Source organism: Podarcis tiliguerta, assembly GCF_965153285.1.
Source record: "Podarcis tiliguerta genome assembly, chromosome: 8".
NCBI lineage: Eukaryota > Metazoa > Chordata > Lepidosauria > Squamata > Lacertidae > Podarcis > Podarcis tiliguerta.
Window position 1 is genome coordinate 61,672,824 of NC_139541.1, and position 24,797 is coordinate 61,697,620.

The 24,797-nt window shown below is 42.9% G+C and overlaps 1 protein-coding gene across 1 annotated transcript in view; it reads right to left on the reverse strand.

The window, feature by feature from the left end:
• Positions 1 to 4,289: 4,289 nt before the first annotated feature.
• Positions 4,290 to 24,797, reverse strand: part of CRYBG2 (crystallin beta-gamma domain containing 2) — a 63,599-nt gene continuing 43,091 nt past the window's right edge. Inside the window, exons 5-22 of the mRNA XM_083454670.1 lie at positions 22,899 to 22,946; positions 22,646 to 22,764; positions 21,532 to 21,688; positions 20,467 to 20,606; positions 17,294 to 17,420; positions 16,533 to 16,568; positions 15,463 to 15,599; positions 14,488 to 14,614; positions 12,739 to 12,881; positions 11,661 to 11,787; positions 10,787 to 10,819; positions 10,282 to 10,394; positions 9,618 to 9,747; positions 8,143 to 8,282; positions 7,351 to 7,474; positions 6,216 to 6,374; positions 5,572 to 5,731; positions 4,290 to 4,979 (exon numbers count right to left, since the gene is read on the reverse strand). Coding sequence (XP_083310796.1) covers positions 4,891 to 4,979; positions 5,572 to 5,731; positions 6,216 to 6,374; positions 7,351 to 7,474; positions 8,143 to 8,282; positions 9,618 to 9,747; positions 10,282 to 10,394; positions 10,787 to 10,819; positions 11,661 to 11,787; positions 12,739 to 12,881; positions 14,488 to 14,614; positions 15,463 to 15,599; positions 16,533 to 16,568; positions 17,294 to 17,420; positions 20,467 to 20,606; positions 21,532 to 21,688; positions 22,646 to 22,764; positions 22,899 to 22,946 — 2,109 coding nt within the window. The 3' untranslated portion in view covers positions 4,290 to 4,890. The remainder of the gene's footprint in view (positions 4,980 to 5,571; positions 5,732 to 6,215; positions 6,375 to 7,350; positions 7,475 to 8,142; positions 8,283 to 9,617; positions 9,748 to 10,281; positions 10,395 to 10,786; positions 10,820 to 11,660; positions 11,788 to 12,738; positions 12,882 to 14,487; positions 14,615 to 15,462; positions 15,600 to 16,532; positions 16,569 to 17,293; positions 17,421 to 20,466; positions 20,607 to 21,531; positions 21,689 to 22,645; positions 22,765 to 22,898; positions 22,947 to 24,797) is intronic.

Consider the following 24,797-nt stretch of genomic DNA (forward strand, 5'->3'; position numbering starts at 1 on the left):
GCTGACTCCTCCCTCTCGTAGTGGGAAACATGGGATCTACTATTAAAAATGAGGTCACTGTTACTATACATTAGCAGCCTCATACCTGGCATTGCTCAGGAATTATAAGAAGCCAAAAAAATCAATGCTGGTTTGAAATCAGTGATTAAAATCAATGCAGTTTGGAAAGGCTCGGTCCACCATCCTATTAAAAACATGGTGACCAATTGTATCCAAACATAGACAAAAACCTGCTCCTTGACCTCAGGTGCCAATGAGCAAAATTTGGTTACAATATCTTAAGAGGCGTCCACATGCATAGGCAAGTAATTTTCCAAAATTAATAGTGGTTTATATTATATAGGGGGGATGCGGGTGGCACTGTGGGTTAAACCACAGAGTCTAGGACTTGCCAATCGGAAGGTCGGCAGTTCGAATCCCCACGACGGGGTGAGCTCCCGTTGCTCGGTCTCTGCTCCTGCCAACCTAGCAGTTCGAAAGCACGTCAAAGTGCAAGTAGATAAATAGGTACCGCTCCAGCGGGAAGGTAAACAGCGTTTCCGTGCGCTGCTCTGGTTCACCAGAAGCGGCTTAGTCATACTAGCCACATGACCTGGAAGCTGTACGCCGGCTCCCTCGGCCAATAAAGCGAGATGAGCACCGCAACCCCAGTCAGTCACGACTGGACCTAATGGTCAGGGGTCCCTTTACCTTTATATTATATAGGAATGACTTCTCCGGCATACATTTGTCTAATTCCTGTTGAAAGCTATATTTTAAAGTGCCCTTTTGGTGCCAAAGGAGGCTTCCCAATGCAAATAGCAGTTGTGTGTGTGCATGCAAATGAACACTATTTTCCTCAGGACAAGACTATCACTAGCCATGATGGCTACTCACTGGAAGCAATGAATGCCAGTTGCAGGAAGCCACAGGAGAGAGCACTATTGTACTTTGATTCTGCATGCAGGTTTCCCACAGGCATCTGGGTGGCCACTGTGAGAACAGGATTCTGGACTGCATGGGCCATTGGCCTCATTCGGCTGGCTCTTCTTACATTCTCGTATGTGAGAGGGATTGGGTTTTTTTGACCTTCAGCCGTAGCTTGGCTTACAAGGTATCAGTAGGCAATCAACTCCATGCCATGAAAAACAAAAACAGAACTGATTTCCGCAGATCAGGTTGAAGCAGAACAAATAGGTTCCCAAATGGCAGTTTTACTTTGGGGTGGGGCTCAGAGTAGCTGGCTCCTCTTCAACAGAGGCTTAACATACAAATTAGCTTTACCTTTACCTAATATACAAATGCTAAAAGTTGAAGCTTTTTAAAAAATGTCATTGGCAAACGGAGCTAAATATGATAACCTGCTAGATGGTGCAGATTAAATTGCTGTTTCGAGAGATTGGTTCAAAAGTTCACATCCCTAGTCACAAAAAGCAGGCCAGGTCTTTTGCCTGATGGTAGAGCATCATGCTAGCTGATGTAGTGTATTAGGGCAATGAGGCCTGAGCATTAGGGTTCCCTTTTAGCATCTGCTGTCTCAAATTAATGTTTCTGCCCCTTTGAGCAAAATGCTACAACAGTAATTTTGCATTTAGCTGAAAAACTGTAAAAGGGCATTCCCCCTCCCCCCCCAAAGGTAAAGCTAACAATTGCTTTGTTACACCTGAACAAAATCTTTTATTTTTCTGCTTAAAACAGGATACTCATATATCCCAACCACCTTGCTCAGACACCAATGTTTCATTTCCCTTCTAAACATGTGAAAGCCACAGTTTGCAGTCTTAGATCGCACGCAGATAAGTGTGGGTTTCCTGTTGTAACCGAGGTAAGTCAACATCTTTCTGAACAGGTTCGCATCTTTGTTTCAGAAAGTGCAAATTTGATAAGATTTGGCCTTGAATGCGGACCAAATCAAATATCTTGTCCAAAGAGACCTGTGACACTTCCAGGCAAAGCTTTGCATAAAAGCTATGCTGCGGGGGAACCAGTTTCCCTATTAGCAGCCAAGGTAACACAAGACCCTCTTTCACATTCTCTTTAGCAAACTAACTTCTGGGCTATGCCACTCATCAGGAAGCATGCTCTTCATTGGCTGAGTTCCCTTCCTGGGAGGGACAATACAGGAGGGAGAAAGGTTGTATTCCACATCCCAAACTGTTCCTAATGATATAGGAGATTTGACCTTCCCAAGGCACTGGAAGCACATCAATATTTCATATGTTTCTGCACTTGACCCCTGCTGGGCATAACAGGCTCCGGGGCGCAGTCACACTTAGTTGTGGCTCAAGTTCAGTCCTGACCGTCTGCCAAAGAGGCCACACCCCCTACATTCTGGGCTTTCTTCCCCTACCTGAGTAGTGGGAATGGACTTGTTCCTTTCTTGACTGGGAACTGAAGCAACGGTTGAAACCCATGGAGAAGCCCCAACCAGAAATAAGCACATGCAAAAATATTCCAAAGAAGGCTAGACAAATCAATGCTGCATCCAAGAAAATGGGCTGGCTTCACACATAAAAACAAAACTTCCAGGAGGGACAATTTGTTATGCCAAGCCTCTGCTATTTCCACTATGCCCTCCAGCTGCACATTGGTTCAATAACTGATCTTGTTAAACTCCTAATGCATGACTGCATCATACTTTTAGCAACTGCCTGTTAAAAGATTTAGTATGTGCCACAAACAAATCCCATAAACAGGGGAGGAAGATGCATTTATGTGTACATCCATGCAAGGAACCACTGCTAGCTCTGATTCTGCTGAGTTTTGTGGGATGTACATATAGTGAAAAGTGTAAGCACCTTCATTTGATATCTACATGCAAAATGGCTTCCTGAAGAAACCCTGCTCCTTCACACAAAAAGACTGAGGAAGAACTCATGTGCTATGCGCTGTTGAAGCAAACAGAACCCTCTAGTGGTGGAAATGAGAAATAGCAGCAACAATTCCTCACTGCAAATAGATGTCTTTCTCATAGCACCCAAAGCTGGGGCTATGAAAAGTGAGGCAAGGGTTCTGACTGAACCAGCACATGGAAGAAGCTGGTCCTGGTTTAACAACCATCAATGCAACATGTGTCAGCGATGAATAAATATGGGGGTTTCCCTAATAGTGAGTCAGACTACTGATTCATGTAGCTCTGGGTACGGAAGCAGATCCCAAAGGACTCAAGCATGGATTCCTTTAGGAGCAGAATTTACGCAGTGCAGAAGAACCTCACACATCAAGGACTGCTTCTCCCCATATGAACCGACCTGGACCTTGTGATCCTCATCTGAGGCTCTTCATCATGTGCCTCCTCTGAGAGGGAACAAAAGAACAGGCCTTTTCTGCAGTGGCTCCCCACTTATGGGCTGCTTTCCCCAGGGAGGCTTACCTGGTGCCTTCATTACATATCTTTATGTGCCAGGCAAAAACATTCCTCTTCTCCCAGGCCTTTGACTAATTAAACAATTTATGGCCTTTTAAATTGTGTCAGGGTTATTGTTTATGTTTGTTGCTATGTTATGTATTTTGTGTTTTTATATTGTAAATCACCATGTAAACCTCTGGTGGGTGGTACAGAAAATTAAAAAATAATAATTCACCAGTACTGCAGAGAAGCTTGAGAATAGCATAGGTTGAGGTTGATCTCTGACAAACTATAGCAGGGGTGCTTACCCTGTGGCTCTCCAGATGCTGTTGCTTCTAACTCCCATCAGCCCCAGTGAACATGATCAGTTGTGAGGGGTGGTGGGAACTTTAATACAACAATATATGGAAGGCCACAGGCCAGCCATTCCTGCACTGTGCCAGCAGCAACAGCATAATTAATATCCTGCCTTTTTCACAGACTGGGACTCAAGGCAGCTTACAAAAATTAAAAAACACAGATAAAATTAGGAGCAGTGTCCAGGCAGAAATTGCTTTTAAAAAGCTTTTTTTTTTTGAGAGAGTGAGATTTTGCCCAAAAAGCTCAACAACGTTGGCAAAAAAAGGCTTAAAAGTAATTAAACTATAATAGAATTAAAACAATATAAAAACAACTCTATTAAAACGCAGATAGTGAAAACAGCACAGCTTTGTAGACTTGCAAGAACCGAATATTCACCAGTTCCTTATAATATGGGCTTTGCAGCCACATTTGTGTGATACTATTCCTGCTTTTCTATTGTTTATGATCCCAGCTGGTGAATTGTTGTTGTTGTTACAGGCATTTCTCTCCACCACCCAAAACACTTGTGGGCAAGATCCCTTACATGTTATGCCTGTGGTTGTAGCCAGTGTCCCCATGAACATGACCTAGTGGCAAATAACGGAGTCAGCCCACCAGCCAGAGAGATGGATTTATAAAAGGCATTGTATCATACACAGGTACATAAATAGAGTTTACAAGGTAGCCCATCCCCTTAGGAAGAAGAGCACAGGGGACAGGGAATGGGCTGCATGCAAGGACAAAAGGCTCATTCATGCTGTGTGTGTGTGTGTTTGTTTTAGATATTCATATATAAGCCTAAACCAGCAGGGCTGGGGACACCTGTGAGGCGTTGGCAGCTTGCTTTCCTGTGCTCATACAAGTGAGCTGCTTGACCTTGTCCATTCATGAATGATCAGCGTATCAGAACTCGCCAATAAACTCCATCTTGCTGGGCTCAGCTCCAAGGTGTTGGAAAAGAACCAGCTTTTGCCTCCTTCCCTCTACAGAGTCCCTTGAGGAGACCAATCTCTGTGCTTCACAGAAACATTTTCCTCTTTCTGGGCTGCAATCTGTGGGGAAAGGATTGCATCTACTAACCAAATGCAGCACCCAGTCACTTATCCATTTCAGCAGCTAATCCCCAAAGATGCAGCTTGGTCACGAAAGGACAAACGTCTGTGACTTGCAGGCTGAATTCAAGTTCTGCACGTGGCATGGCTCTCCAATTCCTGCTTTCTTCAAAGCACCCGGACATCCCAGATCTGTGTAGGCCTTTCCTCTGAAGAATCCCAGAGGATGGCATGGTCCCGGTCATAGGTTCGGCCTCCTACATGGAGAAAAGGAAGAAGAAAATGGGCACAACTCCTCAAAAAGGCATTTCAGCCAATCGATGTTGTTTGTACACTGCCCTAAGAAGGATTTGTATCCTGAAAAGCAGGATATGAATAATTGTGATGGATGATAGATAGATGGATAGATAGATAGGTGATATATAGATGTCCCCTTCACTGTTGCTGGACTAGGCCAGAGTATGCTGTGCATAAACATTCCAAGTGACTTTTATCACCAGATCTTCACCTTGATATAAGCTCAGAGAACAGAAAGCGAGTTCCATTAGGTTAGGTTGAAGGAACTGGATTGTAAACATTACATCTAGAAAAGATAATGCATGAGAAGTGCTTTTGATGTTTGAGAGTGCTATACACATGTTAAGATTAAATAGTGGTGGGGAAAGATTGAACATGAATTTCCAGGAATGGTGGGTGACGTGGGAAAAAGGTGAAAGGAAACTGAAACTGAACCATTTCTAGCTATATTTCATCCCTTCTATAGCCACATTACTTGCTTCCTGGCCTCAAGAACTCCCTCATGAGCCTAAATCTGAATCTTAACAACAACAGCAACAGCCAATGCCTTACCTTTCACATCCAGGACCTTGTTTTCAAACATCTGGCTGCAGATTCTCCCAAAAGAATCGATTTGCCAGGTCTGCCGGGGCAGTCGGCTCTCAGACCACAACACCACCTTGGATCCCTTTGCAGCTGGACCAATCACCTGCAGGCTCATGTTGGGTGCAACCTGAAAGTCAAGAGAGGCCAATTCAGTGTTGTATCAAAGTGCGTTGCATACAGACAGTGAACATCTAAAGCTGAAGTTGACTTTTACTGAGTCAAGCCATTGGTCTATCCTGCCCAGTACTGCCTACTCTGACCGGCAGTGGCCTTTTGAGATCTTTCTCCTTACCTGATACCCAATATCCTGTTATCTGGCGATACCTGGGATTGAACCTGCGACTTTCTGTATACAAGACATGAGTGCTATCACTGAGCCATGGCACCTAAATACAGACTTTTCTTCTATACCAGCCCAGCATATACCCTTTTAGGTGACATTAGTTTTGCCTGGCTTACCCAAATGCTATGTGGACAATAGAAGGAGCGGAACTATTTAAACTTGAGGGTATCGTATGGGGTCTTCTTGAAGCAGGCCTGGATTATATCCATGCACCCCAGCTGCTTCTGTCCCTGTAAACCACACAAGAGGAAGAGAAAGAAGCCCTCACCTGGTTCTTCATAAGCCCCTCTTCATAGTACCAGATGGAGCTGCTCTTGCCATTGAGCTCTGAGACCAGAACTCGCCCAGCTTTCATGTCTTCAACGTCATCTGGGACAGACAGGAAGGACTTCAACTCTTCATTTTTTATTTGGAAGTAGATGCGTCTCTGGGGAGAGGGAGGGGAGAGGCAGATAGAAAAGGCAATCACTGGGCATTCATCTAAGCTGCTCAGCAAGTTCCATGCTATGGAGCAATCTGACCACCGTGTCCATTCTCAGAGTCATGCATGCATGCAGGGTGGATAAAAATCAATTTTTTAAAAAAATAATAATTAAAAAAATCAGATTTTTTAATTTAAATAAGATTTTTTAAAATTTAAATCGGATTTTTAAAATAAAATGCTTTTGGAGGAAAAAATCTTTCTAAAGGTAGTTTTCTATTTAAATTAAATTATAGTCCAAAGGCTATTCATCAGAAAATAAGGATTTGTTTAAAGTTTTTCATGTCTAAGGTTTTTTTTAATCATTTAACCACATTGGTTAACAAACATGGATGCATATGCTATAAAGGTATTGTTTTAGTTAAATAAATTGTTTAAATTGTTATTAAGGAAATTATTATTTTTCTCCTTCCAATAAAGTACAGCAGAAAAGTTGTCCAAATATAAATAATAATTTCATTATCATCTGTCTAAGTATTTCTGATAGTATAACCAAACCAGTAATTTTTGATATAACTGTAAACTCTATGGAAATTTATTATTCCAAAAATAAAACCTTCATTAGATTGTAAATATTAAGAGGATGCCATCAAGGTTGAACATTTCTGTAAAAAAATGATTTAAATCAAGTCTTACTGACTAGTGATTTAAATCATGATTTAAATCAATTTGATTTAAATCATATCCACCCTGCATGTATGCCTCAGTGGGCAGCAGGCATGGTGGAATTGCCAGCATTCTGACATCACCTGCTCCCTAGATTTATAATGGCCCACTTGAACATTTAAGCAGCTTGGGAAGGGACAGAGAGATAGGGCAAATGTGCCACATACATCTGGTTAAACTGCTTTTAAACTGCTCCTTAACCAGTAATCCTTTGCCTATAACCCCTCCCCAGTAGACCAGAGCACTGGGCACTCACCTGCCGGATGGGGTAAAGGGAGCCGATGTGCTGAAGTCCACTGTATGTCAGCCAGTTGGTGATCTCCATACAGTCCAGGAGCCACTGGCGGCCTCGGAAGTCGCTGTGTTCACACAGCACCCAACTGTATGAGGGAATTGGCAGAGCAACAAACAATGGGAGAAGAAGCATTAGCAGCACAGATCACTTTGGCCCTTCATCAATTGGGAAATGGTAATCAAAAACAGGAGCATGGGGCCTGCTTGCTGCTGGCACTACAGACCTGGCTAGTGTTCATGATGGCCACATACTGTCTCCTAGACACCTCCAGTTGTTGCTAGACATTTGAAAGACTTTGGGACGCAAACCCATAGATGCAAAATTTGCACAAGCAATAGGTGTAAATTTAGAATTAAAATGTGTCAGAAGGCAAACCATCTACTTTCTCATCCAAATCAACGCAGATAAAATTCTTCATTTAATTTGCACCCCACCACAAATCATTTAATTCCCCAGTGGCAGTGATGTTTTTGCTATACAACTCCCTCTGAGAGTGATGGAACATCAAGTCCCGTAACTCCCAGGGGAAATGGTTCCTCTACTCTATTCCTAGTGTGTGATGGCAAGATGTCTCCAGTCCTCCAGGCTGTGGCTGGCTGGAGGACTTTGGGGTAATGCAGCTTTAAAATCAGCAGAGAAACAGGAAGGTGCACACTCAGTTCTGCCCCATGTGGAATGGGTTGTTCCATCCCTACCTAGCCCTAACAATGGCCCAGGTCCCTATGTGTGATAGCAGGGTCATCCTTTACTTACATTCCACCCTTTACCCGCACAGAGAGGACATGGTTGTTGAATCCCTCAGCCTGAAGGCTGCGCACTTCACTGTTCAGCTCGATCTCCTTCCCTTCAAAACACTCCAGTCCATGTAGGAAGATGGAGGGCTCTGAGAAGAACTAAGAAAAAAAAGGAAAACAGAGTTGAAGGGAAGGGATGAAACTGGGCTTGAGGAACAAGAAGGCGGCAAAACACATGGAACCTTAAGGTTGGGGTGGCAGGTCTCTGAGCATTCAGGCCTTGTGAAACTCTCAAGTTTTGACGAGGAACTCACTTTGGTTGGTCAAATGAAAGATGCCTCAAATAATGACTAATCATCAGCATATTGCTGATAATGTAAACTCTAGATGACCCCCCCACAGTGGTTTCATGTAGATATTAAACAACATACAGTGGTGCCCCGCAAGACGAATGCCTCGCAAGACGGAAAACCCGCTAGACGAAAGGGTTTTCCGTTTTGGAGGTGCTTCGCAAAACGAATTTGCTATGGGCTTGCTTCGCAAGACGAAAATGTCTTGCGATTCCTGGGGTTTTTCCCCCTCCCCCCCTTTTCCCCAAGCCCCTAAGCCGCTTAACAGCTGTTCGCTAAGCCGCTTAACAGCTGATCGCTAAGCTGCTTAACAGCTGATCTAAGCCGCTTATCAGCTGATATAAGCCGTTAATAGCCTTTTAGCAGCTAATCCGCTAATCCCTTAAGCCTTTAATAGCCGCAAATAGCCTTTTAGCAGCTAATCCGCTAATCCCTTAAGCCTTTAATAGCCGCTAATAGTCGCTAAACCGCTAATAGCGCTAATAGCGCTAATCCGCTAATGGGCTTGCTTCGCAAGACAAAAAAAACCGCAAGACGAAGAGACTCGCGGAACGGATTCTTTTCGTCTTGTGAGGCACCACTGTATAAGGGATAAAATTGAAGCCTGAGGAACTCCACATTGAAGGCTCCATGGTGCCAAGGAGCACTCCCCAAGTATCACCCTCTGGAAACAACCACCCAAGAAGAAGTAGTGCCATCCACTCCTAACTTGGACAGCCACTCCAGAAGGATACCATATCTAGCAGTACTCTATGTACTAAATTTGTGAAACCTAACTTTTTCTTCAGATTTTGCATCAGTGTTTCAAATGAGGTCAGGTTTCTTGTTGCCTGTTCTAACATCCCTTTTTGTATGATTGCTAAATTGGTACCATAACAACCCAGAGATGTCGGAATCTTGCAGCTGCTGCATCCAAACTTCTTTGGCAATGCATTGGGCCCTAGTGTGGAAATGCACTGTCCTATCTAAATTCTTGTATATCTAATCCTTTCTAACCACCATTTAATTTAGGGTACAATTTCCATATCTTGCGGCAGAGAGTTCCATAAGTTAACTATGCGTTGTGTGAAAGAAGCACTTTCTTTTGCCTGTCATTTACCTACTGCCAATCAGTATTAGAGCCAAGAAGATGTTTCCAACTTACAATGGGGACTTTCTTCAGCGAGCGGATGGACGTGGTGAAGAGGCAGCCCATGGAGGTCAGTGTTGGATACTCGCCTTCAGAGAGAATGTGTTGCTCTCCATCAAACTGGGGGCAGTCATAGAGAATCCAGCTGAAATGAGACAGAGACATGATTGACTCCATCACTCGAGTGGCAGCAATTTCATGTTCAGGGCTGTAGATCTGGTTCGAAATCTTTTTCCACTCAGGTGTTTCAAAATCCAAAAGTAAGACAGTTGCTCCAGCATAACCTTTCATGCCTAGCATTATTTGTTCAGGTGAACAAAGAATCAAGGATAGCCTCAGTAGCCAACATGAAACCTTCCCAATAGCTCCAGCCAGCATGGCCAATGGTCAAGGAAGAAGGGAGCTGTAGACCAGGAATGGGGGAAGTCTGGCCCTCCAGATGTTGCTGAACTACAATTCCCATCATCCCCGGCTATTGGCTAGGCATGCTGGGGCTGATGGGAGCTGTAGTTCAGCAACATCTGGAGGACCAAAGGTTCCCCACTCCTACTGGTCCAGCAACATCTGGAGAGGGCATCATGCTGGCAGTCCCTGCCCTAAATCTTTAGAGCCAACATCATGAGTTCTTCACATCATACCACTTACATTCAGCTGCTGTACTGAGGAAGCATCACTTTACCTGCCTCCATTGACCCTGCAAGAGCGTGGGATGAAATTCTCTGGAAGTGAGGCTTGGTCTTCCTTGAAAGAGACGTAATTCCCCAAGAAGTCTGGATCTGAGAAGAGTTGGATCTGGGGAGTCAAGAAAATGTCAGATATGAACAAACTGAGGAAATAATGAACATGGAGGAATCAGACCTGGAGCAGATGGAAATATCTATATCCTGCCAATGTAATTGTGTTTCCTGACAGTCATTTCTTCTCCCCAAAGAAACACTGGGAGCTGTAGTTCTGGAAGGGGGGGATAGAAAAATATTTTAACCGAAAAATTTTGGACCCTCACTGAACTACGGTTCCCAGGATTCTTTGGTGGAAGTCACAACAGACTGGTAAAAAAATTTAGGAAGTATGGGATAACCAAATTTTGTGTGAATCAGCAGCCCGTCAGGTAGCACCCATGTAACAGCAGTGTGATGGGCATAAGAACCACCCTCATGCTTTGCTTCTGAAGTCCACCTGCTCACCTGAGAAATGAAGTGTAGACTGTGTTCCCCAACCTAGAAGAGAGAGAGAGAAGAAAAAGAAGTGGTAAACAATATAATCTTTAGGCAAGCCTAGAAAGATAAGAATTATGTGCTTGACTGGACGGTCCTTGAGATCATTTAGTCAATCCAAGAGGGGAGGATCCAGAAAAATGCATCCCTCTGGTTAAACAAACCAAATTTTGATGTCTATGATCTGAGAATAAAAAATTGTAGAGTTGGAAGGTACACCAAGGGCCATCTAGTCCAACCCCCTGCAACGAAGGAACCACAGTTTAAGAATCCCTGGCAGATGGCCATCCAACCTCTGTTTAAAAACCTCCAATGAAGTCCATCATCTTCTGATATAAGCACTAAGTTCCCATTTGCAGCCATCCTAACTTCCTTCTATATCTTCACAACAGCCATGTTGAGGTGGGTGAGGCTGGGAGATGGTGACTGGCCCAAGGCAGGCAGCGAGCGAAACCAATAATGGGTTTCAAGAGCCCATATTCTGAATATTTTCTTTTTGTTTAACAGGGCTGGCAAAATGTTTGTATTTTGCTGAGGGTTGTAAAAAATCCCAAGGCTTAGAGGATTATTATTTTCTGCAATCAACAAAAGCTTATGCTATAATAAATTCGTTAGTCGTTAAGACAAGATGTATTTTGTGGTGGTCAATTTCATGCGTTGCTTTTGAGGGGAGGCAGGCCCTGCTCTGAGAATTGACCCCAAACATCTTAACCTGGCCTTGCACAAAAACCTATTTGGAAACACAAAACGGAAGGATACGCAAAGCTCTTTCTTGGAGACAGGTAGGATTGGGAACATGGTTTCTGAACTGGGGACACATGAATGCAGAGTTCCTTATTCTCACCTGTAGGATAGGTTGCACCGAGGAGATCTGGCAGCTGCTTGCTCCCCAGTCTTCACAGTTGCGGTACACTCCTTTCTCCAGGATATACTGCTCCCCTGAGAAATTCTTATCTTCATAGGCCACCCACCTGGCCACAAAAATGGAAATGGATTATCTAAACCTCCATATTCACGATCTGACACCCAGAGCACTTGCAGCTCAATGTGTGTGTTTTGCTGACACATCTATCATGTGAAATTTCGACCTACAGTTCTTAATGAGCATAAACACTGTTCTGCTTCTTTCTCCCTCTAGCCTTTGGTGCAACCGTGTTGCAATAATCACCACTCATCCTTGTAAAGTCTAGATACTACTTCCTCCATTCCCTATCAAACTGTTTCAAACAGCAGATTTTGGATATGTACGTACCCTGCCTGCATTTGAAACATATTCTACCGCTCAAAGAATTCTGGGTTCTGTAGTTTACCCCTCACAGAGTTACAACTCCCTATAACCCTTAGCAAACTACAATGCCCAGAATTCTTTGAGGGAAAGAATGTGCTTGGAAGGTAGAGTGTGTACACAGATTTGAGTTTTCCCTGACACCTATCCTTTCGCTTGCTTTTTAGTATCCAGACTGTGGAATAGTTTTGATCATCTCAAAAAGCTCATGTACTTCTCAGAGACCTCTTATTTGGCTCAAACAAAGGAGGTCTTAGGTTACTGTTCCTTTCTCCCCCTCCTTCGTAAATTTTATTATTTTCATTAAACAGTGCAAGGAACAAATGTAACCACACAAAGTTATTTCATTTACAAGCATGTAAAACAACAACAACAATTTCACTATTTGTACCCCGCCCATCTGACTGGGTCACCCCAGCCACTCTGGGCAGCTTCCAATATATATAAAAAACATAATAAAACATGAAAGAATTAAAAAAACCTCCCTATACAGAATCAAACCACAGTGCAGAAGCTTGTGGAGATTTATGTTGTCACAGGGATCATGTGCCTCATGCTTCACCCCACTTTCGGTGAAGCCCTGATGTGGCCTCCCCACATATGAGGTTGAGAAACCAGAGGACACAGCGATACTCACACTCCACTGAGGACATGGATGGATTGTGTCGTGGTCCCGTAGCTGGCCAGCTCAACATCTGGCAGCGCTTCACTGAGTTCAACGCTGGGCCCGTCTTCAAAGTCCATGGCTTCAAACAGCACAAGGGCTGGGTCCAAGAAGTCCTACCGAGTGAAGAAAAATAAAATCTATCAGCACAGCCAGCAGCAACAACCCACCTCCTTGCAGATGGATTTTCAAGAAAATTTGTTTCTCATCCTACAGACCTGAGTTATAGAAAAGGAGGAAAGGCAGTGGGGATGGATTGAGGGGAGGAGCAAGGCTGTCTTTGCATTCTTGTTTACTACGTTTCTAGTACTGAGTTTTTCATCCATATTCACATGATATCCAAAATGTATATGCAGAAACTACTACTGTTTGATGCATTGTTTCTCAAATCAGCTTCACACCAAATGGCGTCTTTAAGCCATTCCCAATTTGTCTCTTGCCAGGTTGTGAGCATCTTTATGTACGGTGCAAACATCCCCACCCCCCGGTCAATGACCCTTGGTGTGTACACAAACAGAAATGAATCTGACGCTAATGAAACTATGCTGATGTGAAAGGCTACAGTGTGGGGGAAGGGAAGAGCTGTGAAACACACCAGGGAGGAAACAGCTTTACAGCATGCTAAGTCAGTAATGTGAACACACTGTAAGTGATAGCAGAAGGTTTAGGGATTGTTGTGGATGTTGTGTAGGTATTATTTTGTTTTTTTGTTAACTGTTTAATAACAACAATGACAACAACCAGAAAAGCAATTGCTCAGGCTGTGAAAAGGGAATGAGTTAGTAAACAGCCTGTTGACAGGAAACTGCTAATTAAAGCTGCATTCGGAAACACTCTGGCATGGAGAAAAAATAACTAATTTAAAAACATGTAACACGCTTACTGCTACTGTTTTAATTGCTTTTAATTCTGTATTCTAAATTGTTGTAACATGCCCTGGGAACCGCTGGAGAAGGGGGGCAAAATCATCATCATCAACAACAAATTTGTTCTGCCTTTCTACAGAAACCATACTCAAGTGGTTGACAATTCAAAAAACAGCAGCAATGAAACTACAAATGAACAGTAAGGAAAATTACTATAATAGCAGCAGTTAATAATGATAAAATATAATAATAGATGGGATACCCCCAGTGCTCCTTTCCTCAGTGCAGACACACGTGAAATAATCATGTGCAATGTACACTAGGATGATTTCTTTAGATTTCAAGGGGGCGTTGTCCTCACTTTCGTAATAGATAATTGGGAAACTACCGCCTGCATCCTGCTTTCACACTGGACAAACAAGACCTATAATTGCATTTTCAGTAGTTTCCATTGCCTGTCCCCGATACAGTCACTATTCCATGGCCACAAAGCACACTCAGTTCTTAGCCTGCAGTTTTGGAGGCTGTACCTCCCTCAAGCTCTTTTCCTAAATATATTTTTTTTGTCCTTCTGCAAACTTTGAAGGTGCCCCCAAGTCTGCTAATACCTGCCTCGTGTGTGAGTAGTGCTGGTTTGGTTACATAAGCATTAGCCAAAACACTGGAAGTCGGGGGAAAGTTAAAAGAAATAAAACAAATAATACTTCTGAACTAGTCCTGTTTCTCCCTGATACAGCTGAACTTTGACACTTCTTATTTTAGGAACTTGGCATATGCTTTAAGCCAGGAAATTTTTCTTCCCTCGTAGCAATAAATCTCCCATCCATCGCCCTGTTAAGCAGACAGGTTTTCTCACCGTCCGAATCAGCCGAAGTGACACCAGTTCTTCATTGTAGCCTCCCCACTGTGTCCAGTCATTGTACTCTCCCTCTTCCAGCAGGTACTGGTGCCCACGGAAACCTTCCTTCTCATAACCAATCCAGCTAGCAAGGTGAAACAATCCGACAGTAAGAGAGCATGCATGTAGCACAAAAGACAAATTACTCTCCCTTTCCTTCCAGGTGTACAACCATCTCTCTTCTCCCCCATCCCCAATAATTCATGGGCTCTTTTGGTTGTCCCACTGCCCTCAGAGGCTTGGGGGCAATGGTGGCCCAGGAGACGGCATTCTCTGTGGCGGCCCCTACGTTGTGGAGCTTCCTCTCCATCTCAGATGTCAAAAGCCAGTGTAATGAGCTGTGTCTTCAACATTTGCAGAAAGATGTGTAGTGAGGGTGCCAGGTGCAAATGTTAAAGACATATATTGTATTTTAATTGTCATAACCCGCACTAGGACCTTAGGGTGAAGGGCAGGGAAATGACAGCAACAAGCTGTACTGTTTATATTGGGGTGGGCAGAAGGTGTGGGATCAGCTGTGAGAGTCAGAGTTGTGAACACACTCTGCCTTTAAAGCACGTTTGAAACACATTCTTTCCCTCAAAGAATTCTGGGCACTGTAGTTTACCCCTCAGAGAGTTACAATTCCCAGCAACCCTTAGCAAACTACAGTGTCCAGAATGCTCTTGGATGCCAGGAGATGAGGAAAGCAGGTGGGCTAAACAGGCAAGGTTGAGGATGGAGGAGGCTCCAAGGGAGAAGTGGCTGGGTTGAGGTCAATTTCCAGAACAGACAGTGAATGTTGCTCATGCTCAGACTCATTGGCCAGTTCTGCATCAAGGGCTTCCTAGACCTGGGTGATGAGGGATTGGCGTGTAGGAGTCAGCTGACAATTATTGCTGCCTAGATGGCTCCTTTGCCCTACAACACTTCTTCATTCTTCCAAATGCTCACCAGCCTCCCAGGATTTTCAGAGAGCCTGCAGTAGACATCTTGGAGTCCTGGTTGTTTTCTGGCTTCTTCAGGTTGTAAATGTCTCTGCTTACTTCCCAGCTATGACCCAGAAAATGTGGCCTCTCATAGATGAGAGCCTGCAGAGGAAGAGGGAAAAAGAGAGAATGATACATGGAGAACAATGGGAGTAAAATGGTGGATACCTCCTCCTTCTGGTGTTTTTCACAAACTTTTGAACCTTTCTTGCTTTTAAAGAAAAGAGCAACCAAAATAATGAGGGCCTGGAGCAACTCACTTTTGAGGAAAGCTTACAATCTGGACTCCTTAAATGTCTAGGGTTTCTTTTTATAACAGAGCAAATTCCTAGTTCTTGTGGCTGCTGTGGTATGTTCAACAACATTCAGCTCATGTTTGGAAAAAGCTCCAGTATGGAAGAATTCCTAAGTCCATAAGCACTGCTTTCTCTCCCCCTTCCTTTTGCATGCCACTCTATTCATCTACATTTTACTGTAGGCTGTAGCCACTTGCTATTTATTCCTTTAAAATCTATAAGCACAACCCCCAACAGCCCAAAGTAAAGGATGCCTGTTGGACATGTTTCTGCAAAAGCTATGCATTGGCATATTTTCTGCATTTTATTCTATGTGTAACATTTCAGTTTTCTGAGCTACAAAATGTGAAATGCCTGTTGTAGAGTGTGTTTTGTCAAGGACGACAGACACGTCTGCAAACTTTAAATGGCATATTTTACTCAGTTTCATCAGGCATTACAAGTAATGGCAGAAGAAAGGAGGAAAAGTGAAACAAGAAAAGAGAAACTGAACTCACAACTCAGGAAGACCACTTAAGCTTTCTTTCCCTAGGTAGATTAACTGTCTAATGACTTTTTCCACTCAGTACAGTGGATATAAATTAATAAAGACTTTAGCTTATTCCAAACAAAGATTTGCTGATGCCTCTTGATGAAATGTGCAATGCTAGAGCTAGCTTAAGTCCTCTAGCCCCCTTTTCTGCTGGGAAGTATTTTTGCCCTAGGATCAAATTCAGCAGCAATTATTTCCCCCTCTTACCTTGGGCTCACCAGGCTTTTCCACGACAGGACAGCCCTAAAACAAGAATAAGCCAGAGTGAGAATTCTGTAAGTGGATCTGTCCACTCCATCTTCCTTTTCATGGACCACTCTGCCATCACGAGAACAGGATGGTGGACTAGATGTGTGTTAGATCTGACATAGCAGGGCTTTTCAGATATAAAATGTCATTCTTTCAAAAAACTATTTTCTGTCTCCATGCAGTTCAAGCCTGCCTTCTAAAGTGTAAACAGGAAACCACAAGTAAGTGGATAGCTTGGACACTCATGCCCCAACATATATTTATGATTTAGATTTATAAGCTGTCCATCACTTATAATGATCCTAGTTTATGCCAGGCTAAGGGACGAGGGTGGCGCTGTGGTCTAAGCCACTGAGCCTAGGGCCTGCCGATTGGAAAGTCGCCGGTTCGAATCCCTGTGATGGGGTGAGCTCCCGTTGCTTGGTCCCTGCTCCTACCAACCTAGCAGTTCGAAAGCACGTCAAAGTGCAAGTAGATAAATAGATACCGCTCTGGCGGGAAGGTAAATGGCGTTTCCGTGCGCTGCTCTGGTTCTCCAGAAGCGGTTTAGTCATGCTGGCCACATGACCCGGAAGCTGTACGCCAGCTCCCTCGACCAGTAAAGCGAGATGAGCGCCGCAACCCCAGAGTCGGCCACAACTGGACCTAATGGTCAGGGGTCCCTTTACCTTTACCTTAAGGTTGAAAACAGGAGGAAGATGCTGCCAAACAACACTTACCATCTTAATTGGATGCATGGAGCAGATTGAGGGGTCCTTGGCTCCCCAGGCTCGCAAACTGGGATACCCACCAGGTTCTAAGACATAAGGATCGTCGTCAAAGAAGGGTTTTGAGTAAACAAGCCACCTGTGGAGCATAGAGAGAACCATGAACGACTGCTAAAACTTTGTAGTGTCATGTGCCCAATGAACTGAAAAGCACATCCTAGCGGCAGCCCTGGAAGAAGAGAGGAATGCATAACCTGTGACTGGAAAGACAGCAGTCATGTTCGAACATCATGGTGAACCATAAAGCATATGCTGGGAGGAAACACACCAGAATCCCTTAGCTTAGCATCCCAACCAGGGATCATGGTTTTTGCTCCAACAACCTATATTCAACAAGTGAAGAATAAGCCTTGGCTACAGAATGTAGTTCACTGCGAGTGAGCAGACCACAATCCCAGGTTTCGACATAATGCTAAGCCAGGGAACATGGTTCGTCTCCTCCCAGCGCCAGGAGAAGGGAGCTGGAAGGAGCGAAACAGGTGCCATTTTGCTTGTGCTTGGTAAACCATAGTTTACAGTTTACCATGATGCAGCCAGGTGAGATATAAAAAGCAGGAGTTTGGTCTTATGTATCATCCTGGTCTGAAGAGTCTAGTCCACTCAATACTCAGACCAATATTAAGCCCCTAGCTCTGTCTCCAGCAGCTGAAGACAGGGACTTCTGTGCTTCTGAGACATTTTCAGGTTGAGGTGGAGAATAGGAGGGAACTGACCTTCTTAAGCCCCTAACAGTTAACAGTACATATCGTGGGGGTGGGGATTAGGGGTGGGGGTGGGGTTTTTAAAAGCTCCCCTCCCTGTATACAGGGAAGCTCCAGCAGAGTGGAAAGGAAGGACACACTTCCCACTTCCCTCTTCTCAAGCCTCACCCAGTTAAATAGAAATACCAGCAAAACCACATGTTTGTTCTGAACTGACGCTGCAGTGTGTCAGCACCAATAATTTGGAACTTCCTTTGCAGCGATTATTAGGCAGCTGCCTTCACTGTATTGTTTTCAGCACCTGCTAAAAACTTTTTGTTTAAGGGAGCCATGTAAATTTGAATTGTATTTTAATACATAATTTTATTTTTTAATGTATATTTTTAAAAATATATTTTAAAAAATTGATTTTATTTTGCTTCTTAAAGCCTAACTTGTTTTAAATATCTGGTTTTATCCCTACTTTTAATATATATTGTATGCAAGTTGTAGTTTTATTTCATAATGCTAAAAAACATTTTTGTTTAGACAAGCCTACTCAGATGTTTAGAAAGTTGATGCGTATTTTAATCTGTTTTAGCCTATTGTTATTTTAATTTTTTGAATGTCTTAAATCATTGTTGTTCATTTTTCTTAGTGATAATTTTATTGTTGTATCTTTTTTTTTTGTAAACCGCTTTGTGGTATACGCATTTTACGACATAAAGAGATAATATAAATGCTTCATAACGCTGATTTTTATTTGGATTGTTTTTAGCCTAACTTCTTTCTAGCATCTGATTTTTATTTATATTTTATCTGTAATTTTAATGTATATCTTATGCAGACTGCTTGGAGCCTTTGATGCTTAAGCGGTATATGAATCGTGTTAAATAATTTCAATTTAATAAATAAAATATTCAGGTTCCAAGCTGAGAGCCTGCCCCCAAACTCAGACCTCTAGCACTACGACGGCAGGTCCCACATGTCACTTGACTAAAATACATCTATCAAATCTAACCCCAAGCTCTTGCACATCCCTCCCATTAGGTCAAGTGTGGATTTACAAATTGCTACAAATATGTGTACAAAAGAAAGGCTGAACACACACTTGCTAGCTGGAAAGTTATGCAAATGAAGCCATGAACCTTTAACTACCACTGAGTCATGAGAGGATTTGCACATAACAAATATGTTTATAAAAAAAATAATTAAATGGACCTATGCCAGCGGTGCTTTTCAGGTTGGGCTGAGCTGAAATCAACTCAGGGTGTGTACTTTAAAAAGAGGACTTAGTGCTGTTTTTTCTCCTGCTGAACAAGTTTAGCTCCCCCCACAGCTTTTCAGTGGTTTCGACAAATGCAGTTGATCAGCAATAGAGGTGAAAAACTGATCCTAGGGAGGCAGGTTCATGATAAGATCATAAGATGAGTCCTGTTGGTTCAGACCAAAGGTTCATCTAGTCCAGCATTCTGTTCTCAGTGCCCAGCCAGAAGCTTCTGGGAAGCCTGCGCCACAACACTCATCCACTGTTGTTTCCCAGGGACTGATATTCAGAGATGCATTGCCACAAGCCTTAGCTAATCATTGCTGCGTACAGCCAACTTGTACCCCAAACATGGGCAAAAACCCCCACCAAGTTTAGGAAGATGATTGTAATATGAAAGAAACGCATGACCCAAACTGCTTTGCCATAGTTCCACTTCTCAATAAATATATAGCAAATATCACAAAGCAATGGTTTGCTTTAGCTGTGGTTTGCAGATGAGCAAAGTAACCATGGCTTGCTTAATCTAATACTGGTTTTTTCCCTCTAAGTGCTGTTGACTTGCACCTCTGTTGCCAGAGTTGTGTGAGGTGCTGAAACAAACTAGGATTAAACTAGAATTGTGGGTTCAGTGTCATGAGAAACCGAGAATAACACAAACTGAAATTTATAAGCCAATCTCAAACCATATTTTCTGGTTTGATGGCCACAAATGAACCATAGTTGGCTGGCTGGAGTGTGTTTGTACAAACAAACAAACAAACAAACAAACAAACAAACAAACAAACCATAGTTTGCATTACTTGCAAGCCAGGCCAAAGTGAATCCTGATCACAATTTAGCCTTTGCACAATAATCCTCCAGGCTGTGATCCTGTGCAAAAAAAATCTGATTATTGGTCTGTCTACCTTCCTGGACCAACAAATACCTATGCTGTGTTGAAAAATGAGGAAACACATACATATGCACACACAACTATTTCCCATAATATAATGCATTTTGTATGCATATACACATTCTTGTGCACACTTTCTGCTAGCATACCCATTTCTGTATTTGATTGCGAATTAAGGAAGTTTACATTAAAATCCAAACCAAACTGATTTTCTCCTCCATCCCTAGTTCTAGATCACTTCTCACATCCTGAATGCTCAAAGCATTTAAAAGCTGTCACTTACAGGCCAGAGTGCACAATTATAGAAGCTGCCTGCAATGGCTCGTTGTGAATTCGTGTGTCCTCTGCAGAATCTGTGAACTTCTGTTTTCTGCCTTCTCCATTCTCCTCAGAAAACAAACTGATCTCAGGAATCCTGTAATCCTGAAACAGAGAGGATTGGCCTGTGAAAGGGGGGAAACAACTACATAACTCTTTGTTTTCTCACCAAACTGATTTCCAGCATCCAGAAATGTACCGCAAAGTCCAATTACTACACTGCCAGGGGACAGAGATATCTTACTTGGAAGAGTTCCAAAGGCCTGTGCTGACATTAGGGTTGCAAACATAATGGCTGAAGTCCAATGCCCAAGTAAGGACCAATGCAATCAATGCCACTCGATGCAGCAGCCCCCCAACCTCACCTTGCCCCATTCCTATCCTGATGAATGCATTGCTGCCACCGGTGGGAGGATGCACCACTGCCTTCTCAACCACCCCAACTGGTCACAATTGCTAAAACTGGAAGAAAAAGCTTCTAGGCTTCTCCCTTCGGTAATGTGGGAGGGAGAGGTGAATGCAAGCTCTGGGGAGAGTCGCCCATTCATGTAATGCTAACCCATGGTTTAGTGTTACATCCAGATGTGGTCACTAACAACTCAAATAAGCCCTTTGTATACATTCAATGAAATAGGGTTGCCATATTTCAAAAAGTAAAATTCCTGACACCCGCAAAGTTGTTGAGCTTTATTTAGGAAACAAACCACCAAAATTGTTGAGAAGAAGGTCCCCAGTGCCACTGACCTGGTTGTGCTCCCCAAAATCTACCTCTGCCCGCAGTTTATAGGCATACTGCAATCTTGCTCCCTGCCCCATTCTTGTGTTTTGCTCCCTCCCTCCCTTCTATCCATCCTCACATGATATTCCCACACAACATGAACAATGACCAAGTATGATGGGAGTTGTAGTCCCAACAAAATCTGGGAACCCAAGGTTGAGGAAGGCTGGTATGAGACCTGCATTTCCAAACAACTGGCTTCCGCAAGAAGTAGAAAGACGTTACTCACAAATGGAAAGGAGTCCTGCTTACCCGCACAACCCTCTTGAGTGAGCCGATATGGAATGGAGCATTCTCAGCTGCTGCCCCTTCTTTGTGGAACATTCTCCAAGGGTTGGTGATCTCCACATCCCCTTCTGCCAGCACACACTTCCGCCCATGGAACCGTGGCTTCTCGTACATTACCCAGCTGGCAAGTACATGACATTGGGTTAGTTCCAAGTAGAGTTGTGAGTAGGGATGGATCTGTCTATTTCAGTTATCTCAGTCTCTCATTTTTCCAATCTTAATTTTGGTTCTTCACATTTTCACTGCAGTTTGCAATTTATTTATTTTTACAATCCCCAAGGAAAGTACTTGAACATTTAAGTGCAAATTTCTCTGAATATAAACATTTTTGTTTGCAGTTTTGACTAATGTACACATTTTTGCAATCAATGTCTCTTAAATGCATTTTTGTATGCTGTTTTCACTAATGTGGTAATTTTTATGTGCACTTTTACCTAACATATGTATGTTTTGCAAATGCTGGTTGAAGTGCCACTTCACAAAATTTGGATATGTGCAAATTTTGAGGGCTGGCTGTGTTTCGGTTCTCAAGAAGTCTTTTAAGTTGTGAACCTTCACAGTCCGCATCTGCAATAGAATTGTTTTTGAGGTGTTTTAAAGATGTGCTTAATGCTCTTTATTGTTTTATCTCTTGTTGATGACTGCCCTGGGCTCTTTTGGGAGGAAGGGCAAGTTAAATATTTAATATATATAAAATAAAATAATAAATGAACCCTACCTGGAAATTATGCCCCTTGACCATTTAAGATGTCAGAGGGCAAGAATAGGACCACTGGATGGAGAGCATATTTTGACTAAGCATTAGGAGAAAGGTCTTAATCTGCTTCTGATTTCACTTCTACGCGGCACTGTGTTTTCTGCCTGTACAATAGAGATGGGGACCTGGGGTCCTCCAGACATGGTTGGACTACAAATCCCATCATCCCCTTCACCGTTGGCCCTAAAACCTGGGGGTGATGGGAGTTGGGAGTCCAATGACATCTGTTGGGCCACACAGGTTCCCCATCCCTTCTCTATATGCACACATGGCCCTTCCCTGCAACACAACCCAAAGCAAATCACTCAGAGGCTTACTTACCCTCCACGGATCACTCGGATGGAGATGGTGTGGGAGAGCTCCCAAGATGTGGCATCAGTGATATCACCCCATATTTCTCTCTTCTGACCCCCAAAGCCTGCCTCAGAGTACAGAATGATCTGGTGAGAAAAGCAGAAATTGAGATTAGCACCAATGCAATAACACCCAGCCCTTAACTTTCTCTCTGCAAGCATATCAGCCCCTTGCCCAGACATTTGGCAACAACAGGCCCCCCCCCCTTCACCCTCCATACCTTTCCAGGTCGCACATTAATCTTCGTCGGAAGCTTCTTTTCCTCTTGCTGCAATTTAAACATGAATGGAAAATTACATGAAGAAATGGGGCAAAAAGGTTACATTTCAGAAACATCTAGTTACCCCAAAACCACTATTTGCATTGGAAGGGAAAGAAAGCTCCCACCCACTCCATCAGCAACATGGAGATAATAATCCTTGCCTATCTCATATGAGATTTATTTATTTATTTATTTATTTATTTAACGTAAGTTAGATATTGCTTGTTTGTGGATAACACACACACATATACACAAAAAGCCCCTCTGGGGGGAATTCAGCATCATACTAAGGTGATTCTTTGGTCAGCATAAGCATTTATGTTTGCCAAACAGAGTGACCTTCCTTCTCTCCCCCCTGTGTGCTGTTCAGGGAGTTTGCCTGACCCTGCGGAGCTGATTTGGAAGGGAATTGTTGATTTGGGTCAGACTAGGGATGGGCGAATGTGCCGATTTCAGTTCTTCATTTTTCCAGTCTTAAATTCAGTTCTCCACATTTCAACATCAACTAGCGATTTGTCAAATCCCCCACAAACAGGACTTTTTGAGATAAAGAAAGCAATGGTTGAACGCTGCAGAAAGTGTGGGATAACAATTGTTTGAGAGAACATTGCCCAGCCTTCCCACTAGCAAATCATAATGAACACTCAGTAAATTGTTTATGATGTCCAAGCTCTCCACAAAAGTTGTGCAAACAATCTTAACGAAGGCTTAACAAGGGACATGGGGGAAATCTGATTCGATCCACATTTATCTACATGAATCTACAGGTGAAACACAGCCATCCTTTGAAATTTACACTTTTCCAAATTTTTCAATGCAATTCTGCATCCAAGTAATGTGTACAAAAATGCATATACTAGGTGAAAGTGTGCATAAAAATGCATATATTGAGTGACAACAGCATAGAAAATGCATTATATTAGTGAAAGAAACATATAAAAATGCATTGTATTAGGGGGCATAGCTTTGAAAAATGTACATATTGGGCAAAAATGTTTACAAACCTGTGCATTAGGAGAAATTTGCACTAAAATGCTTATGAATTTTCAAGAGAACTTTTCCTTAAATTGGCAAACCAATGTGGAAATGCACCGAACTGAAGTTAGGAAAAATGAGAAACTGAAATCGACAGATTTACCCATCCCTATGGAAGCAACCAAAGTTTGAGCAAGACTGGAAATGGTTTAAACTATTTTGGAATAATAATATGATTATCAGCAGTCCCTTTCCCTTTGTTGTAAAATAAGTATATTTTGTTTTTATTTATTAAGTGTTTAAACCAACATTTTTAAAATGATTACTAAAATGAGCATTTTAATCCATTAATTATAAAAAGAAGAACAAGAGAACGACAGAGGAGAGAGGGAGAGGTGGGGGAAAGATTGGACCTATAGGATAATGGGCTCCACATTGCAAGTTGTAATTAAAGGTGGGTCCCAGGTCTCAAAAGCTTGAACATTGTGATCTGTCAACTATGCAGCCTTCATCCCTGTCCTAAATGGACCCCTCTGCTTCCCTTCAATTTCTTTAATGAGCATCACCAACTCTGTAGCAGCCATTAGGGAAGATCAACAACAACATAATGAAGCTTAAGCTCTTGTGCCCTTCATCCAGGTGCAGACACCCAGTGACTTGACTAAAAACTGTACAGTTGAGTCAAGACCTTGGTAGTTTTGGCCCTGTAATCATTATCCTTATGAATGCAGTTTTTGTCAACCCTCTCAGCATCAAATGGATGTTGTACCACCAGTTCCACTTCAGGTCAAAGGTGGAGATTCTAGGAACAGAACCCATTGGCATGAATTGTGCTACAGCACCCCACTTTTGTTACACACCCACGCGGGCTCCAAACAGTCC